This window comes from Lepidochelys kempii, chromosome 1 (genome assembly GCF_965140265.1).
Source record: "Lepidochelys kempii isolate rLepKem1 chromosome 1, rLepKem1.hap2, whole genome shotgun sequence".
In the NCBI taxonomy this organism is placed as follows: Eukaryota; Metazoa; Chordata; order Testudines; family Cheloniidae; genus Lepidochelys; species Lepidochelys kempii.
The window spans coordinates 217,825,215-217,849,624 of record NC_133256.1 but is presented as its reverse complement, the minus strand read 5'-3'; the positions used below and the strand labels follow the sequence as shown (position 1 = coordinate 217,849,624).

The 24,410-nt window shown below is 46.7% G+C and overlaps 1 protein-coding gene across 16 annotated transcripts in view; it reads left to right on the top strand.

The window, feature by feature from the left end:
• Nucleotides 1-24,410, top strand: part of TSPAN11 (tetraspanin 11) — a 219,821-nt gene that overhangs the window by 162,057 nt on the left and 33,354 nt on the right. For 2 of the 16 annotated variants that reach the window (XM_073314464.1, XM_073314430.1), the window contains one exon: nucleotides 2,863-4,347. The exons of 12 other annotated variants lie outside the window; for them this stretch is intronic. In XM_073314464.1, the coding sequence (XP_073170565.1) occupies nucleotides 2,863-2,922 (60 nt within the window). In that variant the 3' untranslated portion in view covers nucleotides 2,923-4,347. Of the gene's footprint in view, nucleotides 1-35; nucleotides 2,838-2,862; nucleotides 4,348-24,410 lie in introns of those variants that run through there. 2 more of the 16 variants (XM_073314439.1, XM_073314449.1) reach the window with 2 other exon arrangements.

Sequence of the window (24,410 nt, the reverse complement as noted above, 5' to 3'; positions counted from 1 at the left end):
AGCAGTAATCAGTTGTGTGCTTTTTTTCAACTCAGTGGTGCGTGGAGCCATCTCTGATTGCCAGGCCTGGACCTCAGTCTGAACTCTCTCCTGCAACAAAAAGGTCTTTTTGTTATTTCTGTTTAGAGCCGAGCCTCTGCGTGCAGTCCAGCAGCGCTTTCAGGGTTTGTGGGCCGGATTTTCATATACACAAAGGCTGCTCTACAGTGCAGAGAGACCTTAAAGGGGGAGTAAATGACATTTACACTCACTCTAAGGCCCCTTTCCACTCCTAGAGCTGTATAAAGTGGCTTTGGTATAAATGAGAATCAGGCCCTATGTGTTTACTGTGCACTGTCAAACTAGTAATAAGCTGTCTTGTCTGTGAGTTGGTTGTAGAGGTTTTGCAGCTCCCTCCCTTGCTCAGTTGACAGCTCCCTCCTCCCCCCCCGCCCCTTGTCATGGACCTGGAAAACAAGCACCTGCTTCAGCTTCATGGCGATGTTCTGTTTAAATGACCTGCCAAGAAAGTCTGACTGCAATTACATCAAGATGTGACCCAGTGCATCAAAGCCTTATTAGTAACAGCAGCTGAGGCAGAAAATGGACATGACAGCAGATCCACATGCACTGCATGCACATTCAAAGGGTGAATGCCCTGCTTTAGCAAATGAGCAAACTCGCTGAGATTCTCTAGCATTCAAGATGAAATTTTCCCCAGAGCAGAGGCAGCCACTTCAGGGCCCCCACATCACTGAAGTGCTGCATGATAGGGTAGAGATCTGGGCCACACGCAGTGGGAGTAATGGAGTCCTGTTGCGAAGGGGGGGACTGGGAGGGTGAGCCATGCCAGAGGAGCAGACTTCATGCTCAGCACAGTGCTCATCGCTGCATGGGCTGCCAGAGAGTCCCATCCAGTTTAGGTCCTCTGGTCCTTTGCCCCACAGAGGACTGCATAAGGCCCAACGGTGGCTACCATGACCATCAGACCGAAGTCACTTTTGTGGAGCATCTCCTCAACTGCCCCATAGTCTGGGGAAGAATACTCCTCACCCGTCTCCCCCACATCTGTCCTAGGCCTGGCCTAGCTACAGAGAAAAGGTGCGGGGACCCAGATTTGTGCTTTAGCACCAAATCCCATTCTCAAAGTCAATGAAAATTTGTCATCAATGTCAGCAGGATCAGGATTTGGCCACTTGGGTTTAAGTGGTGGGTGTGGCCTGGCCTGGGTCCTCTGCATTGGGCTGATTTACAGCTCAGAAATGCACTAAAGCGTAAAATATCATTTGCACCTTTGCCTGTTTGCTAAGCCCCAAGACCAAGATTCTGTGTCTACTTTCCTCTGAATGACGTTCCAGCTGCCTAACCTCGCTATGGTTAGGCTTCTCTATATGTTCTGTCTAAGCACAGGCAAGATCTGGATTTGAAACGGGATTTTTTTTTGCCTAATCTCTGCAGTTCTTTATTAATCTACATCTCTGGAGATATCCAGAGTTCTGATAATATGGTCAGTGCTCAAGGAACAATCAGATTGGTCTCATAAATTTAAATGAGACTGGTTTGGGGGGTGGTTAAATCATTTTCAACTTGGAAATACTCCTCATCTAATTTTGCCTGGCAGCATGAAAAGTCTCGTTCATCCAAGAAATAAGCAATAGGGTCAAGGGGGGTGAAAAGGAGAAAGCCAGAGAACCGCATACAAGTCGTGAAAATATATTTTCATTACCAAGTGTCAGCACAGGAACTATAAATAGAATGGTGATGTTAACATTCTGGAGCATGGAAAAATAGCTGCCAGAAATTAACCTACTGTAACAAACAAGACAAAGGTAAGAAAAAAAACAGCGGAGGAGATGAATGCCAAGGACTCCAGTCAGGACACAGGTGCTGTCTTTGAGAAATCTGTTGACCTGGCTCTCCTTGACAGGGCCTGATCCCATAAGCCTCCGCCACGCTCCCAACACCAACGGAAATCATACGTTGAGGAACGAGGATTAGGTGGTTGGTGCTTCTCTTGTCCCACTTTGAAAGGAAATAGCTGACATGCAGATGTGTTGGGGGCAGGACAGCACCTGTGTTTTGGGCAAAGTAGGACAGGCAGGATACCATCCAGCCTCATCTTACCTGTGACTAGACTCCTGACCTCCGTACACCAACAATATCCCCCAGCTGCCAAGCAACGGCAAAGGCTGATCCAATGCAGAGTGCAGAGAGCAAAGTATAGGGGGAAGAGCTGGTTTCCAGCACAGTGTGTGTCAGTCCTGAGTGCAGATGAATGGGAAGAAGCTGAGCAGGGAACAGGGGTCTAAGAGTGCTGGGACAGCAGGTGGTCAATGAATCTGGTCTGAGATGCTGAGCTGTTAGCCCTAATGCTGCCCACACTAAAATCAATGTGGACATTCACACTGACTTCACAGTGGCAGCAGGATGAGATGCATTGACTTAAGTGGGAGTGGTAGCTTTCAGAGCCTCCCAGGACGTGCTTGGCACCTCGCAGGGGTGCAGGTCAACAAGCAGTACCTTACCAGAGCCATCAATTGTCTGGCAGCAGGAAGAAGGGCCCCTGGATGTGCAGTGAGCTTCGGCCTAAAGTCCACCCCTGTGGCGGACATAGAAATCAAGCATCATAAGAGCTCGTTTTGTTCTGTATAAGGAATCGTTGTTGCTGACATTTTAGAGTTCTGTTTGTCAATAAGGTATTAATGGAAAAACAAAATCCATATCTGACTGAATGGAAATTTGATTACTATGCAAATAAAAAGGCCTTTTAAAAATTTTCTTTTGGTTCAATGAAATTGGATTAGATCTTCTAAAATGCATTAGTATTTCCCATCCACTACTGACGTGGTGCAATAATTTATTTTTGTTTTGTTTTAAACACAGAGCTGTGGGATGATTTTTACCTGCTGTCTACACAGAAGAATTAAAATGAACTCCTACTGAAGACTAAAAGTCTCCGCTCTCTTTGCCTTAATGCACAATCTAGAGAAGCAACATTTCAACATGTATCAGTATTACCTGTGCATGCTTAAGGGGCCATATTTATAGCCGCCTTCTCTGTTCATGTTGATATGCCTTAAATTGAGATGAATTTTAGCAAGGTCACTGCCTGGAACACTTTGCAATCTACCTTGAAATAATTCTTAACTGAGAAGAGAAAAAAATATTTTCTATTGTTTTTTGGACACGATTTTTTATTTTAAAGCGTTACTACTTTTACAAACTATACTGCATAAAGACATTCTTTTGTAGCTCCACAATCTGCATCATGCAGTAACAGGTTATCCTCTACATAGTTATCCCAGATATTCTTAGTTTAACAGAAATATCTTCATGACTGTAGGATAATGTAACTTGAGCAACTAGCTTTATTTTTGGAAATGGAGGGATTTTTTGATATTTCATAACAATGTCAACTTTTTGCTTTTTAGTTTTGTTTTTTTTTCCAGTCTGTGTCTGTCTCCCCCTCCCTCCAGGTCCAACTGAAGCTGCATTGCAGTCACAGCACCTTTTGTGTCAGACAGGGGTTAATAGACTGGCCCTGCTGCCGGAGCTGCACCAGGAATAGCCCAGCAGAGGGTACTAGATGAGTAGACTGGCTGCATTTCAGCTAGATTTGATTTAGAATAATGGTTCTCAGACTGTGGGTCGGGACCCCAAAGTGGGGGCGCCAGGGATGGCGTAGACTTTCTGGGGCTTGGGGCCAAAGCCCGAGCCCCAGCTCCCAGGGCTGAAGCTTGAGGGCTTCAGCCCTGGGTGGAGGGGCTCAGGTTAGAGCAGAGGTCTCAAACACGCGGGCCACATTTCCTGCAGCCTGTGCTCCCCCCCCGCCCCCCGGCCCACCTCCAGGCCAGGGGTGAGCAAACTACAGCCTGCGGGCCGAATCCAACCGGCGGGCTTGCCCCCCGCCGCTCCTTGAAGTGGCCGGCACAACGTCCCTGCGGCCCAGGGGGGAGGGGCAGAGGGCTCCGTGTGTTGCCCTGGCTTCCAGGCACCGCCCCACGCAGCTCCCATTGGCCAAGAACGGGGAACCGCAGCCAATGGGAGCTTCGGGGGAGGTACCTGGAGGAGCAACAAAAGCAGCGCACGGAGCCCTGTGCCCCCACCCACCCCCCTCCCTCCCCTGGGCCGCAGGGACATGGTTCTGGCTGCTGAGCGGAGCTGGCAGGCAGGGAGCTGCCATCCCGGAGCCGCTCTAGGTAACCCCAAGTCCCTGCCCTGAGCCCCCTGCCTGCACCCCAACCCCCTGCCCGCACCCCAACCCTCTACCATACCCCGCACTCCCTCCTGCACCCCAACCCCCTGCCCTGAGCCCCCTGCTGCACCCTGCACCTCAACTCCCTGCCCTGAGCCCCCACCATACCCCGCACCCCTCCTGCACCCCCTGGGGGCAGAGAGGGGGCAGAGTTGGGGTGGGGACTTCAGGGAAAGGGTTGGAATGGGGGTAGGGAAGGGGTGGGAAGAGGCGGGGCAGGGGCGGGGCCTCATGGAAGGGGTGGAGTTGGGGCAGGGGCAGCGGGGGTGGGGGTGTCAGTGATGCGGCCCTCGGGCCAATGTACTAGTCCTCATGTGGTCCTCGTGGTCATTTGAGTTTGAGACCCCTGGGATAGAGGCCCCCTGCCTGGGGCTGAAGCCCTTGGGCTTTGGCCTCCCGCCCGGGGTGATGGGGCTTGGGCTCAGGCTTCAGCCCCCCCTACCTGGGGTCCTATAGTAATTGTTGTTATCAGAAGGGGGTCGTGGTGCAATGAAATTTGAGAACCCCTGATTTAGAAGTATGTTCAATTATAATGTAGGGCCTCTGGGAAGATTTTGAGTAGGAGGCAACAGTGGGAGCGTATCCGCTTTTGCATTGCCTCTTGTTGCTGTTCCATATTTATCCGAAGTGCCTCCATTACAACTTTTAGCTTTACTGCTTTATTGCAGACTACCAGCACAAACCTAACTGATAGAAGAGGAGATTTTGTGCACAGCTTAGAGAGCCTGATTCAGAGGAGAAAAATCTCTTTTTCCAAAGATTCTGAAATACTACACTACATCATTCAACTGTTGTCTGTCATCAGAATAAGATGCATTATATTAACTCCACTTAGGTATAAGGGTTATTTTGCTAACGAACCTTATAGTTACGAAGAATAAATAAAAAGAAATAGCGTTAAAAACAAAGCTGAATTGCTGTCACTTTGCTGTGATTGCCAAATTGCTCAGAAACCACTTTGATGAGCACAGGATGGGTACATGATTAGATAGCTGGAATGGGTGCCTAGATGGAACAGATGACTAGAGGTATAATCAATTTTCTTTCCGATTCTCTCTTTCAGGACAGTGAAATTCTTTCAGTAAAAAATTATTCTGCTGCCACATAGTTAGTTCTTGATTACGCAGTTGCAAAATAGAAGAAAACACCCACTTCTTTATATATGATTTAAAAAATACACTTGTAATTTTATGAGAGATTCGACAGTTTTGCAAAATACAAGTGAACCCAAAGTAGATGCAGTTTCACAAATTACACTTGGGTGTGTTACTTGACACTTGATTACTATTACTTAAATATGTGTAAGAATAGTCATTTTTCTATTGCCAGCGATACCTCTGAGACTTGTTTTAAGATAAACTGTAAGAAAAGATACTTTATTTAAGGACAACTTTATATATGTTGTTTTGTGTGTAATATTAATGATTTTCAGATTCTCATAGCCTTATATGCCTCTGTAACACAGTCATTCCAGCTAGCTATATTCTATGGACCTGCTACTTCACTGAGGCTATGTCTACACTACAAATTACTTCAGTATAACTTACATCGCTCAGGGGTGTGAATAAGCCACAACCCCTGAGCAACATAAGTCACACCGACTTAAGTGCTGGTGTAGACAGCGCTATGTCGACAGGAGAGCTTCTCCCGTCGACATAGCTACCACCTCTCGATGAGGCACGAGTTATTGAGCTGATGGGAGAGCTCTCTCCTATCGGCTTAGAGCGTCTTCACCAGAAGCGCTACAGCGGCATTGGTGCAGCTGCGCCCCTGTAAATGACGTAGTGTAGGCATAGCCCAAGTTATGTTTGGCATCTTTTAAATCAGAGGCTGTCTCTTTAACTCAGCTGCCAGGTTTTTACCAGCAATTGTTTGCTAGTTACCACCTCCTTGTTTTACAGATTACCACCAGTAAACTTCTGTTTGAGGCTAGGACTGCCAAACAGCGTAGGTTAGGGAAAGGCGGGAGGCAATGCATGCATTTGAGGTAAAGGGTCATTTATGACATATTTGGTGATCCTGTGTGTGCACCTCCATCAACAACCAGCTGAATAATCCCTATTACTTTTATTTTTAACCTGCTTGAGATAAAACTCTATTGATACAACCCATTACTTTACCTGAACTTACTATTTTTGTATTATTTGTATTACCATGAGGTCTAGACACTCTAATCATGGACCAGAACCCCATTATGCTAGGCACAATACAAATGCAGAACCAAAAAACTCCTATCTCTGCCCCAAAGAGCTTACAATGTCAGTATTAGACAAGAGATAACAGGTAAAGACAGACCAATGGGGGAGTACAAGGACACAGTGAGACAGTGCTGGTCAGCATGAGAGGAAGTGATCTCAGCATACCTGCAGCCTAAACTGTTGTAAAGTTTCTTATAGTCATCCCAGCAAAGGAGAGGTTTAAGGAGGGTTTTGAAGGAGGAGGAGGAGGTAGCTCTGTGGATGTTTATGGGGAGCGCCTCCAAACATGAGGAGCAGCATGGGAGAACACACAAAGGTGCTTGTTCGAAAATTTAACAAGTGGGCAATTGAGGCTGGTATCCTGGGCTGAATGGCAGTGGGAGTCAACATCTTGATACTGAATGAGAAATGATAGGAAGGGCTAGGCTGAGAAGCGTATGTTTGTTGCAGTGGTAAGTAGAACCTGTTCGTTTTCTTTTATGGCAGTGCAAACAGATACTCAAGCAGCCTTCCTCTATGTCGTAGGCTACTGTCCATGTTATCCATGCTAAATAATGTGACAGCTGCAAATGAAGGGCTAATGAAAGGAGGTATAACAGGGTGACAGATTCCAGGGCTTTTCTGCTGCATTATCTTGAGTCAGATGCTTGGACCGTACATATATCTGACAAGGTGTTTTTACTGAGTCATTCTGAGGTTACAAGAGGTCCAGTTAGCTCCATTCAAGAAGTATAAGATGAGTTGGAGCCTCTCCCTGACAGAGAAGGAACGAGTGGCTGGGACAGACGAGATCTGCAGGGCAAACCCCATGAACAGCCAATTTGGGGATGAAAGCAGCATAGATTGAAGTTTGTTTTTCACTGATATTTGTTACCCTTAAAGTTACATTCCAGGAAGGAGGTAAGACTCACATCTGGGAACTGACATCATGTGGGCAGACTGTCAATTGTAGGATTGAGGCCTAAATTTGTACTTTATAAAATGTGAGTGTATTCTGTCCAGGCCAAATTGTGATCATCACCTCCTTACAGACAGCAAGTAGCTTTTCTGTTAATAAAAGTAGCTTTTGCGTAAAGGTGGTGTAGAATTCATCAGGATATTAACTGACTGCTTTAAAAAAAATTCAAAGTGGAAAGTGTCACTTTGCACAGTGGCTTTCATTTCGTGTTAGATAAAGTCTCGCTAGCTCTCAAAAAGGGGCTGCACAATCAAAAGTACAGCTGGAGAGGATATTAAACAATATAAAGAACTAAGCCTCAAACTTGTATACCGTCTAAAGCAGTGGACACAAATAGGCCCTCCAGTCAGACATAAAATTCAGTGGAGGAAAAGCACTTTTGCCGTATTATACTTTTATAAAATACACATTATCACCTTGTTTGAAATTGTAATGTAAACAGTCCATCAGTTAGAGTAATGTAAAAATGCTGCATTACGTTAATAGCAGAGGCCAGAACTCCAGTATAACAGCTGTTACGCCAACTTTTGCCTTGTCAAAAAACCCCAGTGTATCTTACTGTGCCTATTTCTTGCCATATTTGACTGATTGTTATGCTGTTCTCTGTGGTACTATAATCTTTCAGTAAATAAAGGCATAGAATTTAAATCAGAACTAAGTCCCATAAGTACATTTTATTTCATTTCAGTGAAATAGAAATTGTTTTTTTAGTCCCTGGATGGTAAAAATTTCCCTTATCAAAAACCCTATGGAATTGTATTGAATAGACATTATAGCCCTGCTATAGTATGGCTCTTCACTCTATTAAAATCAGTAGGTTAGTACAGCAGTTTCTAAAGAGTTCTAATGGTTTCATCGCCGTTAAATTTGAAAGGACTTTAAGGGTTGAGAGCATGGTCTGGTGGATTGGGCATTGGACTGGCAGATGGGAAAATCTCAGGTTTGCCACCAATTCACTGTGCAGTGTTGAGTATGTCACAGCTCTGTGCCTCAGTGTCCCCTCTCTGGGAAATGGGGATAATGCTAATTACTCACCAGAGTACAGTATTTTGAAAACTATCAATAAAAAGCAGCTCAATATTAACAACAAATAGATATTTTTCTGTGCTGATTGTACTGTAAGTAAAGCAAAAGTGTGCTCCTATACTAGTTGCAGGCAAGGTGTCTGATGTAGTAACAAATGTTATTCCTCATTTCTCTGCCTAAGCACTTTCTCATTTTGTGGGGACACTACCAGCCCTAAATAGATTTATGGCACATCTGTTCCAGTGCAGTCTCATTTTGTTTCCTTGCCTTAGAAGCAATCTGCTATTTGACATGGGGATGGAGACGCTAAGACAGGTCCATGGAGACATATCACTTTGACAGATGTGTGGGCAAAAGAAATCACTACACACTTTGATTTTTATGCTTCTTTGTTTGTTTGTGTTTTTAATATATATTTTTGCATTTCCAGTCTTTCATTCAAAACATGTAGGTCAAAATATTCACATGTAGGTTCCTCCTAACATTAGGCTCGTAAATATATTTTTAAATATCTATTAAAAGTGACTTGATTTCCAGATGTTCCAAAAACCTTTAAAAATAGGCTTCTTACTTAGGTGACACTGTATATGGAATTTAGGTTTGTGATTTGGGGCACCTAAATTTGAAAAATATTGGTCATGGTTACATGGGGACAATTGGTTGGTCTTAACTAACCAATTCTAGTCCTGCCTGTTCCCTTCCCTGAGGGATGTCCTTCAAGTCCCCTTTTCTTTTGTGCTGCCCCTTTCATTTATTCATCTGGGATGCCCGGCTCTTCAGTGGGAACCACTTGCAATGCTGAAACCTAGTAGAATAAAATCAGCCAGGGTCCCTTTGCACTGACTTTGAGTTTAAGGCAGGAATAGCCTGGCAGTGAGGGGAAGGCAGAGCTGTCAATCAAAGCAGAATTTAAGCTCTCCCTCGTTGGGTTCAGTGATCAGATTTTCCCCAGATAATCTTTGTCTTACCAAAGGGGCCTACATTGTGTTCATAGTGATTTTTCAAGAAAGTTCCAATCCTAATGGACTGCAGCTTAAGAGCCTTACTGCCGAAACTTTTGTCATTTCATCTTTTTGGTACTACAGCTGCAAATCATTTCTCTCAACACCCCAATTTTCTGCCCAGTTAAGTCCATAGTATTTTTTTACCAGCTGCGTCTATTTAAAAAACAAGGCTTATCCAAAATACACTGGGTAATTTATCAAGACATGGCTAATGGCTTTGGGATAAGGAAATATTAGTGGCTGCATGGTGACTGGCAGCTCAGTGTGTTAGCAGGAGTGGAAACTGTCTCCTCCAACAACACAAGAAGAATAAAGGAGATAAATGGGGTTTAGCTGTGACGTGAAACAAAAACATTCATATGAGACAGGAAAGTGAGCATCAGCTTATGATGGTGATTGGAGCAGCTTGTTACTATTAGAGAGCACAAACTGGCTGATGGCCATAGTCTGGTCAATTGTTAACTGCAAAGAGACCAGTTGCCGTGATGCCCAGGACCATGGTGTCATTCTCAGCCATGGATAGTTTATGGGTTCCACTGGCTTCTGGTCTCCAGGTTGTCCTTGAGCTCACCACAGAGGGTTTGGATGCCATGCTAGTGGAGTCTGTGCTTCTATGCCTGGCCTCCAGCTTGGTGAGCCCCAGGAAACACAACCATAACTGCTATGCACTGGTAGAAGGTGAAGAGCATGCGCCTCTCTCACAGCTGCCTCAGGGCTGTAAAACTCCCCAATCTCCCTTTGGCCCTAAAACAACTCTCCTTCCTTCCTCCATCCAAACCCTGCCTGTGTCCCTTCTCTGTCTCCCCAACCCACTGGGTGCCTGACGCACATTGCCTATCATTAAGCTTCCTCCTCCCACCCCCTCCAGTCTCTCTCTGGGTGCCTGGAGGTCTTCCTGTCCCAGCTGCTCCTCTTTTGTTCCTGTGCTGCATGCTGGGCTCACCTCCAGTTGTGCCCTTATGCATTAGGCATCTCCTGATCATGCCAAAATTCAGGGTGCCCAGGTCTAGCCAAGCGCTGCTCTGCCACGCGCCCCCATCCATACTGAAAGTCTCACTTTGTCCCTTGGACCCACCCACAATGCTCAGAATTTGGGTGCAGCTAATGCTAGTTTCATAGAGGTCCTGCAGATGCTTATCACACCATTCCCACTTTTGAAAGTCATTTCTGCACCTACCTTCCACTTAGGCACTAGAGCAGGTGAACATAAAGTTCTTTAGGTGCCTGTTGGACTAGAGTCTCACACTTACACCAGTTTTACATCTGTGCAACTTTCTGACATATGGAACCTGGGTCTCTTCTCACTTACACTGCTAAAGTCTAATGGGAGCACCACTGTAATCAGTGGACTTACTCTTGATTTACATGGGTGTGAGGGGTTTTTTTTTTTACTAGATATGGTTAAAATAAGTAGGGACATTTTCGAGCAGATGTTCATGAAACATGTATTCCCTCCCCCCCCTCCCCCATATTTGAAATTCATGAGTTTTCAACTCACTCCTTCTCAGACTCTAATTTTCAGAAGTGCCCAACACTGGCTGCTCTGAGCAACCGTTGGAATTGTTTGTTGCTCTGCAACTTTGAAGAACCAGGCTCTCAGGATGAAATCCTGAGCCCACTGAAGCAAAATTCCTGTTGACTTCAGTAAGGCCGGGGTTCATCCTCGGTGTCTGAAGTTGGACACCCAGAACCGGAGGCACCCAGGATTAGAAGACTGGGACCTTACCTCGGCTGCGTGTCAGTTTTTCCTTCTATAAAATGGGGCTAATGACATTTACCCACCTTTACATAATGCTTTGAAATCGAGGGATGAAAAGTGCTCTGTAGCAGCTAAGCAGTGCTGCGCAGCTTCAGTGTCCACTGTGTCTCATTTTTGCTCAAACACCTCCTGGCATCTCCCAGGCAACTCGTAATGATATTATATGCAATCACGTGCTCCTCATCAGGCCAGAGCTTGTGCTTCTAGTATTACCCACTAAGGTTCCAAGATAAGCCCACTGTGAATGCCTTCCTTACACACCCGTGTGTAGGGTGTGCCAGGGGGCACTAGAGCCTATTTACATCTTTCACCGTAAGCACAGATTTCTATGATTTCAAGAAAAGGTCAATTTTTAAAAAATGTTTCCCTTCCTTACCTCAGTTGTGCTCAACGTATTTCTGCTACAGGACAGTCTGGTTCGCATAGAAACTGCAGTCAGTTCAAAAAATTGTTACATGCTATTACGCGTTTCTGGAGTGGAGTACAGGGTTTGTCCATCAACTGTACTTTTATTTGCATGGCTGGCATTTGCTTAAAGGCACTAAGCCAGACTAAAGTACAAAAATTATCCATGCATTCCAAAGTGTATGAGTTTTCTTGGAGTAAACGTGCACTCCAGTTGTCATATTACATGCAGTCTTATCCCTTTGGCCATGGAAACTTTCCTCGCCTTATGGGGAGGGGTGAAAGTGCTAAAACTTTGCCTGAGCACCTGGAGGCATTTATAATCTTCAGCCACGTAAGGACTATCAGAGCCTTTTCACAGAGAAACTGATTTTCTCCAGAGTCCTATCTTCTTTACAGTTAACACATCAGTTTAAATTCTTTATGGAATGGGTGGTAGAGGCAGCACGTGACAATCAGAGTAACAGCCTCCGATGATACCACAGAGCACAGCTCTGCCCCCTTTGCAGAACAAATGTGCTGCTGGATGGTCTTCATGTGACCAGCAGTGGAAGCCAGCTCCTGAGCTCTAAAGGCCTGGATGTAATAATCCCCCAGGACGGGTGGGCAGAGAAACTGCATCTGTGATAGGGAGCTCAGAGGGTCGGGTGGCCTGTGGTTAGAGGACCCAACTTCTGGCCCCAGGCCTCTCTGATCAGGTGATAGAAGTACCTGTTCCTGACCTTAAACTGGGGATCTTCAGCTTTCCACCCACATCTGGGTCTAGGCCCTTGAGGCGGTGTGGTAGGGGGACCGAGAGCCACTCACTCCACCAAGTCACAGCCCAGGGCCCTGTGGGCATCAGTAGCACGGTCTGCCCTGGGAGTCCAAGTTGCTTCCCTGGGTTACTTCCTACCTATAGATCCCTGCACTTCAGGGTGTATCCCCTATAGTCCAAACAATCAACCACCTTACAACCAAATGAGTCCAAAGGATCAGAGCCCTGAAGGACCTGATGGTTCTCAAAGGGGGTGGTGGTAGGAGAAGGCTCTGCCTGTGGGTCTTACCTGCTCTGTGGTCCCCTCGCAGGCTCAACCGTTCATCTGGCTTCCTCTCTTCTGCAGCCTATCCACCACCCTTTGCCTGGCTTCTGAGCTTCTTTTGACCCAGTCCTCCCGCTGGAGCATTCCTGGCAGGTCTGGAGGGGGCGGGGGTATAGCCTTTTAACCCTTTGGGCCCAATGTGAGATTTTAATACCCCATCACAGCATGGTTCAGCTACAAACCATCCTCTCCATGGAAAGGTGTTTGGATCACTGCGGTGTTCATAGGAAGAGAGGCCTCTCAGCCCTGAAGATATTGTTGAGTACAGAGACCAGAGCCACCATCATGGCCCTGTCCCTCTGTCTAGCAAAACAATCCCCCTCCTCCTCCTTCCTAGGGGTCAGTGGTACCCTGCTCTAGCCCTTTCCACCCACCCCCAAAACAGCACTGAGCCAGGAACCTCCAGCAGCAGGACATTCACAGTGTCCCCAGGAGAGGGACTATGCAGTGTGGGGGAGACCCTTCACCCATTTCCTGCAAGCAAGGAGAGATCCAGCTTCAGAGAGCTGGTGGGGACAATACACCTGACAGTTCATGTGGCCAGGTGTGAGCCTCCCAGTAGAGAGGCAGGGTATTCACACTGTCATAAATACACTTGGGGTACAGGCAAAAGTGGTGGGCGCAATCAAACCATATGCATTTTAATGTGGCCAAATGTAAAGTCATACACCTTGGAACAACACAATGGGAAATCAATCTTGGGAAGCAGTGACTCTGAAAAAGACTTGGGGGAGGGGTCATGGTGGATAACTGACATTGTGGCCAAAAGAGCAAATATGATCTTGGATGTATAAACAAGGAAATATCCAGTAGCGGTAGGGAGGTTATGTAACTCCTGTATGTGGCACTGGTGTAACCACTGCTGGAATGCTGTGTCTAGTTCTGGTGTCCACAGTTCAAGAAAAATGTTGATAAATTGAAGAGGGTTCAGAGAAGATCCACAAGAATGATTAAAGAATTGGAAACATGCCTTATAGTGATGGACTCAAGGAGCTCAACCTATTTAGCTTATCAAAGAGGTTAAAGGAGTGATTTGAACACCGTTTATAAGCACCTACATACAGAACAAAAATGTGATAATGGGCTCTTCAATCTAGCAGACAAAAGTATAACAAGATCCAGTGGCTGGAAATTGAAATTAAACCAATTCAGATTAAAAATACAGTGTGCATTTTTAATCATTGGCACAATTTACCAAGGGCTGCAATGGATTCTCCGTCGCTGGCAATTTTTAAATCAAATTGGATGGGTTTCTAAAAGACATGCTCTAGTTCAAACAGGAATTAATTCAGAGAACAACTATGGCCTGGATTGCGAAGAAGGTCAGACTAGATGATCACAGTGGTACCTTCTGGCTTTATAATCTATGGATAGATGAGCTCAAAGTATGGGAAAGATGTGGATTAATATTGTAAAAGGTCTCACCTTCTTCATGGGATACCTTTGAAGTTACAATATTAAGGAAGGAAGCAGTTGTGGACAAGCAAAGAGAGCTAGGTAAGGCAACTGGAGACCAGGTATGCAGCATGTGAATGGATACTAACGGACTTTACCGAGACACATGCTGAAAAATGATTTAGCACAAACAAACCAGAGGGCCAGATTGTGGTAATTAATGACTGCCCTCTGTAGTGCCTACCAGAGCCACCTGTTGTTGTGGTGTGAAAGCTGTGTCACCCCTCCCAAAGATATAGTGCACACTTCTATCAGTGATGGGTCAGATCTGCTTCTGAAAGCTACTGCACCAAAGTGGCTCCAGCCCAGACATGCCCCACAATCAAGGACAGCTTCAGGGAATCTATCTGTTTCAGGGCATCCTCGCCCTACACCAGCAGCTCCCATGGCTGAACACTGTGTGGTTTGGGGTGGAACAGCATATCTGGCCGAGCTGCCCACTCCTAACCAGTCGAGACAGCTTTATGTGTTCTACCCCTTTAAGGGCATGACCTCAACTCTGCCAGGCAGCAGCAGGGCACCCCAAACCATCTAGTGCTAGCCTTGGCTATTACATAAACTCTGCCTCAGAGTCACCTGACTGCGAATGCAGGGCTAGCCGAGAGAGAGATGCCTTGCTAGCTTAATGAGCTGGGAGCACTGCACGTTTGCTTGCTATATGCTGAAGGATTATTGGCACTCTCTTTGTAATGGCACCAACCGCATTAACATAACAGACAATTTACATTCTCAAGAAGGGGTAGGTTGGGGGGTTTTTTGGGGTTGTTTTTTTTTTGCGTTACTGAATCTTCTACCACCTCAAGCTAAAGCCACAGTAAATGTCATCAGATGCATTGAAACACTGATTCTTATTATGGTCAAAGCTCTTCTTCCAATATGTGAGCTACTACCTGGACTGTAAGGCTTCTGATGTACTGTACAACAGCTCTGTAACTTATTCACGTTTTAATGTTATGCACTTCTTCGAGTATATGTCCCTATGGGTGCTCCACCGTGGGATTTGTGCGCATCCCTGTGCTTCTGACGGGAGATTTGAATCAGCAGCATCTGTGGTCCATGCCGGTGCACTGCACAACCTCGTGCTCCAGAACCAGGGAATGTAAAGGAGCAGACCCTCCATTCCGAATCCATGTCAACCACCTGCACCTTGAAACAGACTGCCTCTTATAAGCTTTTTTCATGTTGTTTTATTTACTGTATTCTCCTTCAGTATTTGATTGTCGTCGTCGTCTTCTAATTTTGCACAAGTTTCTGCTCAAGGGGGGTTCCTCACTTTTACCTTTCCCATTCTCCAGGACTGATTCCTTGGCAGACCTGCAGTAGATTTTTCCCCTGGAGTGACAGGCATTCGACTGTCTCAGGTGGCTTGGACACTCTCACATCCCGTCCAAGTGCACTGGGTTTAAAAGAAAGTCCTTGAAACTCCTCCGAGGCTCCAACGGACATCGGGACCAAGGCATCAATGCTGCCTAAGCAGACATCCCAAGATCAACCTGCCAGCAAACAGTGCTGAGAGGCACCATCCAGGCATCAAGGCTCATTTGAATCTAAAGACTCAAGAAGGTCTAAGGCATTGGTACAGACACCCTCTCAGAATAACATGGAATCCTTTCAAGCCTCTGATCTCTCTGGTACCATCATCCTTGGGTTGCATTCACTTGGAGCACAGAGATACCATTTCTGCTGCCACTTCAGCAGCGTTGTGAACTCCAACTTGCTTCCCATCCGCAGCTAAAGCTCCGGTACCACCCCTGATCCCGACTGCCTATTACTTTAGGCCTCTGGCACCCTCCAGGTTCTTCTCGCAGGAGGATCTGCTCATCTGAGAGGAATCGGAGTCTCCCCTCTAAAGGGGCACCATGAGAAGCTCCCCATTGGTACTGTTATGTCCCCCACTTACCAACTCCTTCCATCTGACAGCAGGAGCCAGGCTCCCAGTATTCACCCATCCTCTGCTTCCTCTGGCACCTTCTTGGCTCCCCAGAACTGATCCTGGCACCAATACCGAGAGCCCTGCCTTTGGACTCCAGGGATGACACCTCAGACTCTGAGATTTCAGTACAAGGGCCTTCCCTAGAACATTTTACGCTGCTTGTGGTGTACCCAGAAGATGCCCCAGACTCTGAACACAAATACTTCAACCTCCCTGCCTCTTCAGGGACCCCTCTCATGAGGATTTTTAAAGCAAGAGGTTCAATCCCTCCTGCATCAGGAGGCAATAGAACTGGTTTCCCCTAGAATTTTTGGGAAGAGAGTTTTATTTCAAATATTTCCTGTTTCCCAAAAGAAATGGAGGCTGGAAGTCAATTTTAAACCTCAGGAATCTGAACACCTACATTCTTTCACAGCAGAGTCTTCAGACAACAGTAAGAACCGGCCTCCAGCTCCTAGGTCACATGTTGGCCTTGACATTTGTTACACCACACATGAGATTACATCTCTGATGTCTTCAAGTCTGTCTCAAAACCATGTACGTGCCGAACAGACACAGCCTTGCCAAATGAGTTTCCATACTCCTATGGGTACTAGACTCTCGCAGCTGGTGGAGAGACCCCCTGACGGTCTGTGTGGGAGTCCCATTCTCAGACCCACCGCCAACACGCATCATCACAACAGATTCCTCTCCTCTAGGCTAGGGGCCTCACCTACGAAGTTCAACTGCACAGTGCAAGTGATCCCAACAGGAAACGTTGCTTCATATCAACATCTCAGAACTAAGAGCAGTTCGTTACGGGTGCCAGCACTTTCTCCATGACATTCAGGACCATCATGTCAGAGTAATGATAGGTCACAGGGCAGTGATGTGCTGTATAAATCGAAAAGGGAGAGCAAGATCCTAGTCTTTATGCACAGAGTCCCTAAAACAACAGGAACTGGTACATTGCCCACCACACAGAGATCTTCATGGTTTACATGCCAGGCCTCCAGAACACCGTGGCAGAAACTTCTATTAGGACCATGACTGGGAGGTCAACAACCTGATCTTTCACAGCATCTGCAAAGCATGGAGCCTCACCATAGTAAATCTGTTTGCAAGCCCAAACAATACAAAATGCCAAATCTTCTGTTCCCGGGGGAGATGAGGCTGCAGTTCTTTAGGAGGCACCTACCCAAGTTCCCTGCTCCTGTGCTCTCCTCTGTGCCTATCTTCCAACCCTGCTCATCTCCAAAACATTACGGGGAAGGGGGGGTGTGGGGGGGTGGAGGGTGAGAAAACCTGGATTTGTGCTGGAAATGGCCCACCTGATGATCACTTTAGATAAGCTATTACCAGCAGGACAGTGGGGTGGGAGGAGGTATTGTTTCATATTCTCTGTGTATATATAAAGCCTGCTGCAGTTTCCACGATATGCATCTGAGGAAGTGAGCTGTAGCTCACGAAAGCTTATGCTCTAATAAATTGGTTAGTCTCTAAGGTGCCAGAAGTACTCCTTTTCTTCTTTGAGCAGGAACAGTTTCATCTTAATAGCACCTTCTTGGCCCAGACAAATCTGGTACTCAGATCTTCTTCACCTTTCTGTAACATTGCCTTGATGCCTCCCACTTAGCTTGGACCTTCTGACACAAAACTCAGGCACCATGAACCTCCCCAGTCATCATATCTCTGAATCTCAAGTTCTGGCTCCTCGATGTTTCTTGAATTTATAATTTGACTGCTCGGCTGAGATTCTGTTTGTACTTCTAAATAGTAGGAAGCCTACCATACGAAAAAACTTACTTGCAAAAGTGGAAACGCTGCCTTTCCTGATGTTCCTGTTACTCTGTGCACGCTTCTGGAGCTCCTCTCTTGAGAATCCTCCATTACCTGTTGGAATTGAAAACACGGGGACTAACAGTGAGCTCTGTTAAAGAGCACCTGGCAGTCATTACAACCTTCCATTCATCTATTGAGGGCCTTTTAGTCTTCACCCATCATACCACAGTCAGATTCCATAAGGGTTTATCTAATTTGTTTCCTCATATCCAAAACCCCACACCTCCTTGGGTCCTCAGTTTGGTCCTCAACACCTTAAGGAACCCCCTGTTCAAGCTTAGGATCACCTGTTTGTTCCTTTCTCTCTCCCTTAAGACTTCATTCCAGGAAACCAGCACCTCAACCAGAAGGGTGAGAGACCTTGGGGTGCCCATGGCTTACTTGCCATATAGTACCTTCTACCATGAAAAAATCATGCTGCACCCCCATTCTTAGTTTCTACCAAAGATGTCATCAGATTTTCATATCAATCAAGATATCCGTTTTCCAGTGTTTTCCCCAAACCTCACTCCTCGAGAGAAGCAGCCAGCCTCCACACCTTAGGTGTTCTGAGGGCGTTTGCCTTCTATCTGGACAAGACAAGAACCTTTAGGATTTCCCCCAGGCTGCTTGTCTCCTCTGAAATAATGAATGGAAAGTGGATTTCCACACCGAGACTATTGAAGTGGGTTTCATGTTGCATTATAGTTTACTACGGGGCAGCTGGAGTGCTCCCCCCATCCCCAGGGTGACAGCCAACTCCATCATGGTTCCATCCACTTTTATAGCCCTTCTTAAGGACGTTCTGATGGCAGAAATGTGCAGGGTTGCAACCTGGTCCTCAGACTTTTTCCAAGCATTATGCTATCCTACCTGCTTCCATTATGCTATCCTACCTGCAGACATGATCTTTCGCAATGCCGTCCCCCAAACATTCGTCGATCTCCCTCCACAGCACCTACCTCCACACTGAGTTATTGATTGATAGGCTTCTGTAGTGGACCACCCATAGGGACCTATATTCAAAGAAGGAGGAGAGGTTATTTACCTTTCAGTAACGTGAGGTTTTCGAGGTGTTTAGTCCCTATAGGTGCTCCACCTCCCGGCCTTCTTCCCCTCTGCTGTGGAGTCTTTTGGCTCTGTATTTGAGAAGAAGCTGGAGTGGCTAAATCCACTTCTCCCTATATACCCTCACTCTGGGACATGAGGTTGCTGATTCAAATCTCTCATCAAGATCCCATAGGCGTGTGCACATCCTACGGCGGAGCACCCAGAGGGACAAAATGTCTCGAAGAAGTCAAGTTCCATGCTTTTATCATGATTCTCACAAGAACATAAGAATGGCCAAACTGGATCAAACCAATGATCCATCTAGCCCAGTATCCGGTGTTCCACCAGTGGCTGGTGCCAGATGCTTCAGAGAGAATGAACGGAACAGGGTAAATATCAAGTGATTCATCCCGTCATCCAGTCCCAGCTTCTGGCAGTCAAAGTCTTAGGGACACCCAGAGCATGGCGTTGCACCCCGGATCATCTTGACTAATAGCCATGATGTTTAGGGGTTTTATAAAAGCCCAGACTGCTGGGATGAGATTTCGTGAGAATTTCAGCTTTATTTTTTTATTCTCAGCACTCCGGGGTGCAGAGAAAAGCTTGGAAATATGCAATAAGTACACCCTAAAGGCTCAGAAACCAGAAGGCAAAGGAAAACAACCCAACCTTTATTTAAAAAAAAAAAAAATCATGATTTTAAGCCAATCTCATGATTTGGGGGCCTGATGCATGATTTCTGAAAGCTTGTACTGTACTTGGTGATACTGCAATCTCTAAGGGTTATGCTGTTGCTGGCAACCATTTTGTGTTCAGTTCTGTTCAGACTGCTAACGATCTGAGAGAGACAAACACGTTGCGGATGCTCTGTCTCTCTCAAGGGGAGTTTTTCTTGGTTTGTTCTTTTTTGATTTGCTGTTCCTTTAATCTAAATGAAAGTTATTTAGATTCATGGTATCTTTTGCTCTTGTGTACAGAGAAATATAACAGGAGCCACCAGAGATTTCTCTAGCATTCCCATTCCAGTTTGCAATACAGGCAGATTGCAACGGTGCACCGGAGAACCACTTTGAAATGTATTAAAGGAGGATGAGTGGCTTTCAGAAACTGAAATGACTTTGTGTGTGTGTGTGCCAGAAGGATTCTACAATTGTTTCTTTCAACAGTTATCAGACAAATCAACAGCTTCTTCCGATGCGTGTGGCTCTAGCTGAGAAATGCATTGTATTGGTTTACTACCCTGTCACACACAGTCTTGCAAACTTAACCACCAGAGGGTTGGCTTCTACAAATGCTTTGAATTCAGAAAGTCATATCTTCTTATAGCTATTTTAAAAATGGTGGTGAAAATCACTGCATAGCTGCTCTACAGTTTATGGTCAAGCCAAATATACATCAGCAACATAGGTGCTGGAACTGGGGGTGGGGAGTGTAGCCCCACCCCCTGGCTTGAAGTGGTTTCCATTGTATATAGAGTATACAGTTTAGTTAAGTGGCTTTCAGCTCCCCCACTATAAAAATTGTTCCGGCACCCTGATCAGCAGCACATAATGGTGCAATGCAACCAAGGCAATGAATGTTGAACAAGGTTTTGTTGCTCTCCTTTAAATCTTGGAATTTCTGATGCCAGCTGTTGCAGTGGTTCTATTTGTTCCTAACCCCAGCATTACACAATATTCCATGAGTCCTCAGCAAAACACTTTGTAAACATAGCAAGTCCCCATTTTTCCTTTCCTTTCTTCTAAATGATCTAAAATGGTAACATCTGTTCTGTGTCTTTCCACTATCAAAACCAAGGCCATTTTCTTAGCAGTGCAGTGTGTGGAGTCATCTGCTGGTCAAGAGAAATTTGCAGCCTGTGATTTCCCACAGTTTCTGCTGGGACTCAAGATTGATTGTAGGCAGTATCATGCCACTGATTTTTAAAACATGCTCCCTATTGAAATCAATAGGGCATTCTGCTTAAGAATTGATGGCATGATATAGCTTTGCATTCTTTAGGATCATGGCAGCCTTAATCTTCATACACGTTGCTTTCAGGGTGTTTAAATCTAGGAATCAGTTACTTTCATCACCCTTTAAATTATCCACTGGCAAGTTCTTACAAATTAGACACCATGTTAAGTTCAGTTTCTTTCATGCACTCTATTTCTAAAGCTGCGGTTGTAGTATCTAAGCACTGTTAACCTCCTGTTTTACATTACTCTCTGTTACCTCCCTTCGGAGGACAGTTATTGTCTCTAGTTCTCCCGTTCTCTGTCAAATCTGAAGAGATTTATTTTCTCTTTGTGGATTCGCTAGCCAGATGTTAGCTGCTGTCAACAGACCTCCACAAAGCATGAAATTCACCATTATTGTTGTTATTATTACTACCATAATGCCTCGAAGTCCTAGCTCCGGAGCAGCATCCCTTTGTACAAACACAGACCAAAAAGCAGCCCGTGCCCCAAAGAGCTAATAATCTAAATGTAAGACAAATAGGTGACTACAGATCAATGTGGGAGTACAAGGAAACAATGAGACAAGATTGGTCACCATGACAGGCAGTGGTTTTTGCTCACCAGCAACCTCAACTGTTGTCAAGTGTTTTGATAGGTATCACAGCAAAGGAAAGGTTTAAGGAGGGACTGAGACAAAGATGGTTGGTACTGGCTTTCCCCTCCCCACACATTGTTCAAGTGACAGAGCCCAGGTTTACAGCCGCAGAATGTTGTTTAGCTTTGACATTTTAAACCCATCAGGCCAGACCTAGGTCTCAATTACAATGGTGTAAATCAAGAGTAACTATAGGGAAGTTGACAGAATAAGAAAGAAGGGGAGAAAAAAATATCTTTGTCTCAGCATTTTCAACATCATCTCTTAAAATTAAAAAAAATCAGTCTTCCCTAGAGTTGGTTAAAACGTAAGTATGATTCTCAAAAAAAAATTGGTAATAATGTGGGTTTTCAAAAATGTGCACAAACTTTGCCAATTTTTTGACAAAAAAATGGAAAACGGAACAGTTTTTGAAACTGAAAACAAAAATTTTCTGGTTTTTTTTTTAGGGTTTTTTGGTGGGGAGGTGGGGTGTCTTTTTCCTTTTTTTCTCTCTCTCTTCCCTCTGTTTTTCTCCCATCCCAGAGGCAAAAGGTAAAAGATCATCTATCCATCCTATCAGTCTTAGGGTTGTTTATAGCTGTTCCCCTGCTGGTTACACACAGTGGTGGATTATACAATGGGCTCACAGGGCCTGTGCCCTGGGGCCCAGCCAACTGGGAGGCCCCAGAAAAATGGCTGCCCCAACAGTAATAAGTCATGGGGCAGCGGAAGCCCAGAGCTCTTGCAGAAGCCGTGGGGCAAGCAGGGGAAGCCCCAGTGCCCCAATCCCGGTTCCAGCAGAAGCCCCAGGCAGGGTAGGGAAGCCCGAGTGCTCAGACACTGGTCCCCAGCAGAAGCGCAGAGCGGCGTGGGAAGCCCCAGCACCCAGGCTTCAGTTGCGGCCTCGGGACAGGAGGCGCTCTCGCTCCCTGTTGCAGCCTCAGGGTTGGAGGAGCTCTCACTCCCAGCTGCGGCCCCTGGGCCATGGGGAGGAACAGAGCTTCTCCGGTCTTGGGGCCGCGGTGGGGGGCGGCAGAAAGGAGCAAACAGATTATGGGGCTGCAGTGGAGGGGGAGGCAGGACCACAGGCAGAAGAGGTGGGGCGGGCCCTCCCACCACTTGCTCTGGCCCAGCACCCCAGGAGATCTTAATCCTACACACCCATAGTTCAGAGTGAGAAATTATTCCAACTATGACTGTCAGAAGCCTACAGCACAGAAGATGCACATAACCTGCTGTTTGTGGGGAAATAACCCCCAAAAGTTCATAGTGTCTATTTTCCAAGCCCCATGTCCCAACTTCTGACCACTGTGCTCTGGTAGCTTTCCTATGTGCTTGATTTCATTTCCATGCTCAGCTTTTCAGGGCGAGGACCATATTTTTTTTATTTACCAAACCACCACATGCACTATATAAATAATTAGCAAATATAGTCTGATAGCACCAAAAATAACTGACATCCCTGAGGCCGCACTGCAGAAATTTTGAGTCACTGTGAGACCATGTTGGATGGCATTTCGCCTGTGACTTTCAGTAAGGCTGCTACACAGTGATGAGCTGCCAAAAACTTAACAACCTCTTCCCTCCTCACCCCACGAGGGGGTCGTTGCCCATCCCCGCCTCCCAAGACTCCTGCCCCGTCCAATGCCCCACGTTCCTTGACAGCCCCCCTCCCCCCGGACCCCTGCCCCATCCACCCCCTCTCCTGTCCCCTGACTACCCCCAGAACCGGGCAGGAGGGTCTCGTGGGCCACCGTAGTGGGTTCCCACCCCACCCCGCCCCTAAGAGCCAGAGGGACCTGCTGGGGGGCGAGGTGGGGAGTCCCGGCGGTGCTTACCTGGGGCGGCTCCCAGGAAGCATCCGGCAGGTCCCTCTGGCTCCTAGGGGCGGGGGAGCATAGCTAGGTGGGGATCAGGGGGAGCGGCCACTCCCCCACTGATCACATCAAAAGTGGCACCTTAGGCACTGACTCCGTGGGTGCTCCAGGGCTGGAGCACCCACGGGGAAAATTTGGTGGGTGCAGAGCATCCACCGGCAGCTCCCCACCCCATCCCTGGCCCCAGCTCACCTCACCTCCGCCTCCTCCCCTGAACCCACTGCCCCGCTCTGCTTCTCCGCGCGTTCCCCCCCCCCGCTTCCCGCGAATCAGCTGTTCGCGCAGGAAGCCTGGGAGGGCTGAGAAGCAGGCGGCAGCAGCAAGCTGGGGTGGGGAGCAGTTCCCATGCGTGCCCCCCAGGTTACCTACTGCAGCGCGGGCGGCCCTCCTCGCGCCCCCCCTCTCCAGCTCACCTCCGCCTCCCTGGGTCTGAGCGCGAACCCGCCACTTGTTTCTCAGCCCCCCCCCCCCCAGCTTCCCGCGCGAACAGCTCATTCTACCTAAGGCGCCACTTTTGGCTGGTTAAATTTAGAAGCCCTTTTAGAACTGGTTGTTCCACGAGGGACAACCGGTTCTAAAGGGGCTTCTAAATTTAACAACCGGTTCCAGCGAACTGGTGCGAACCGGCTCCAGCTCACCACTGCTGCTACAGCAGATAGTTGAGCAGTGGGGGGGGGGGGGTAGGTGTTTTTTTAAAACAAGTTTTTCCCCCAGGTTTCAATTTTAAGTTATGAAAATGCCGAGCCTCCAAGGCAGCCAAACCAAACAATTAACTGTGGCTGGAAAAGTGGAGCAGAGTGAGTCACTAACCCCTCTATCCCCAGAGACAAAAACACAACCTGGATTTATACGGACAAAAACGTCTCGGCTTGCTCTCTCTCCCTTTTGAAGCTTACCTTGCGCTGAGGTGCGTCGGCGGGGGCACTCAGACAAACACATGACCTGCTGCTGGGGTTGATCTGTAGCCAGGTGTAAAAATTCATCTGTTTCTTTAAAAAGTAATACGGGATCATTACTATTTTGCCAGTTAGCACGTAGCAACAGCCACTCAT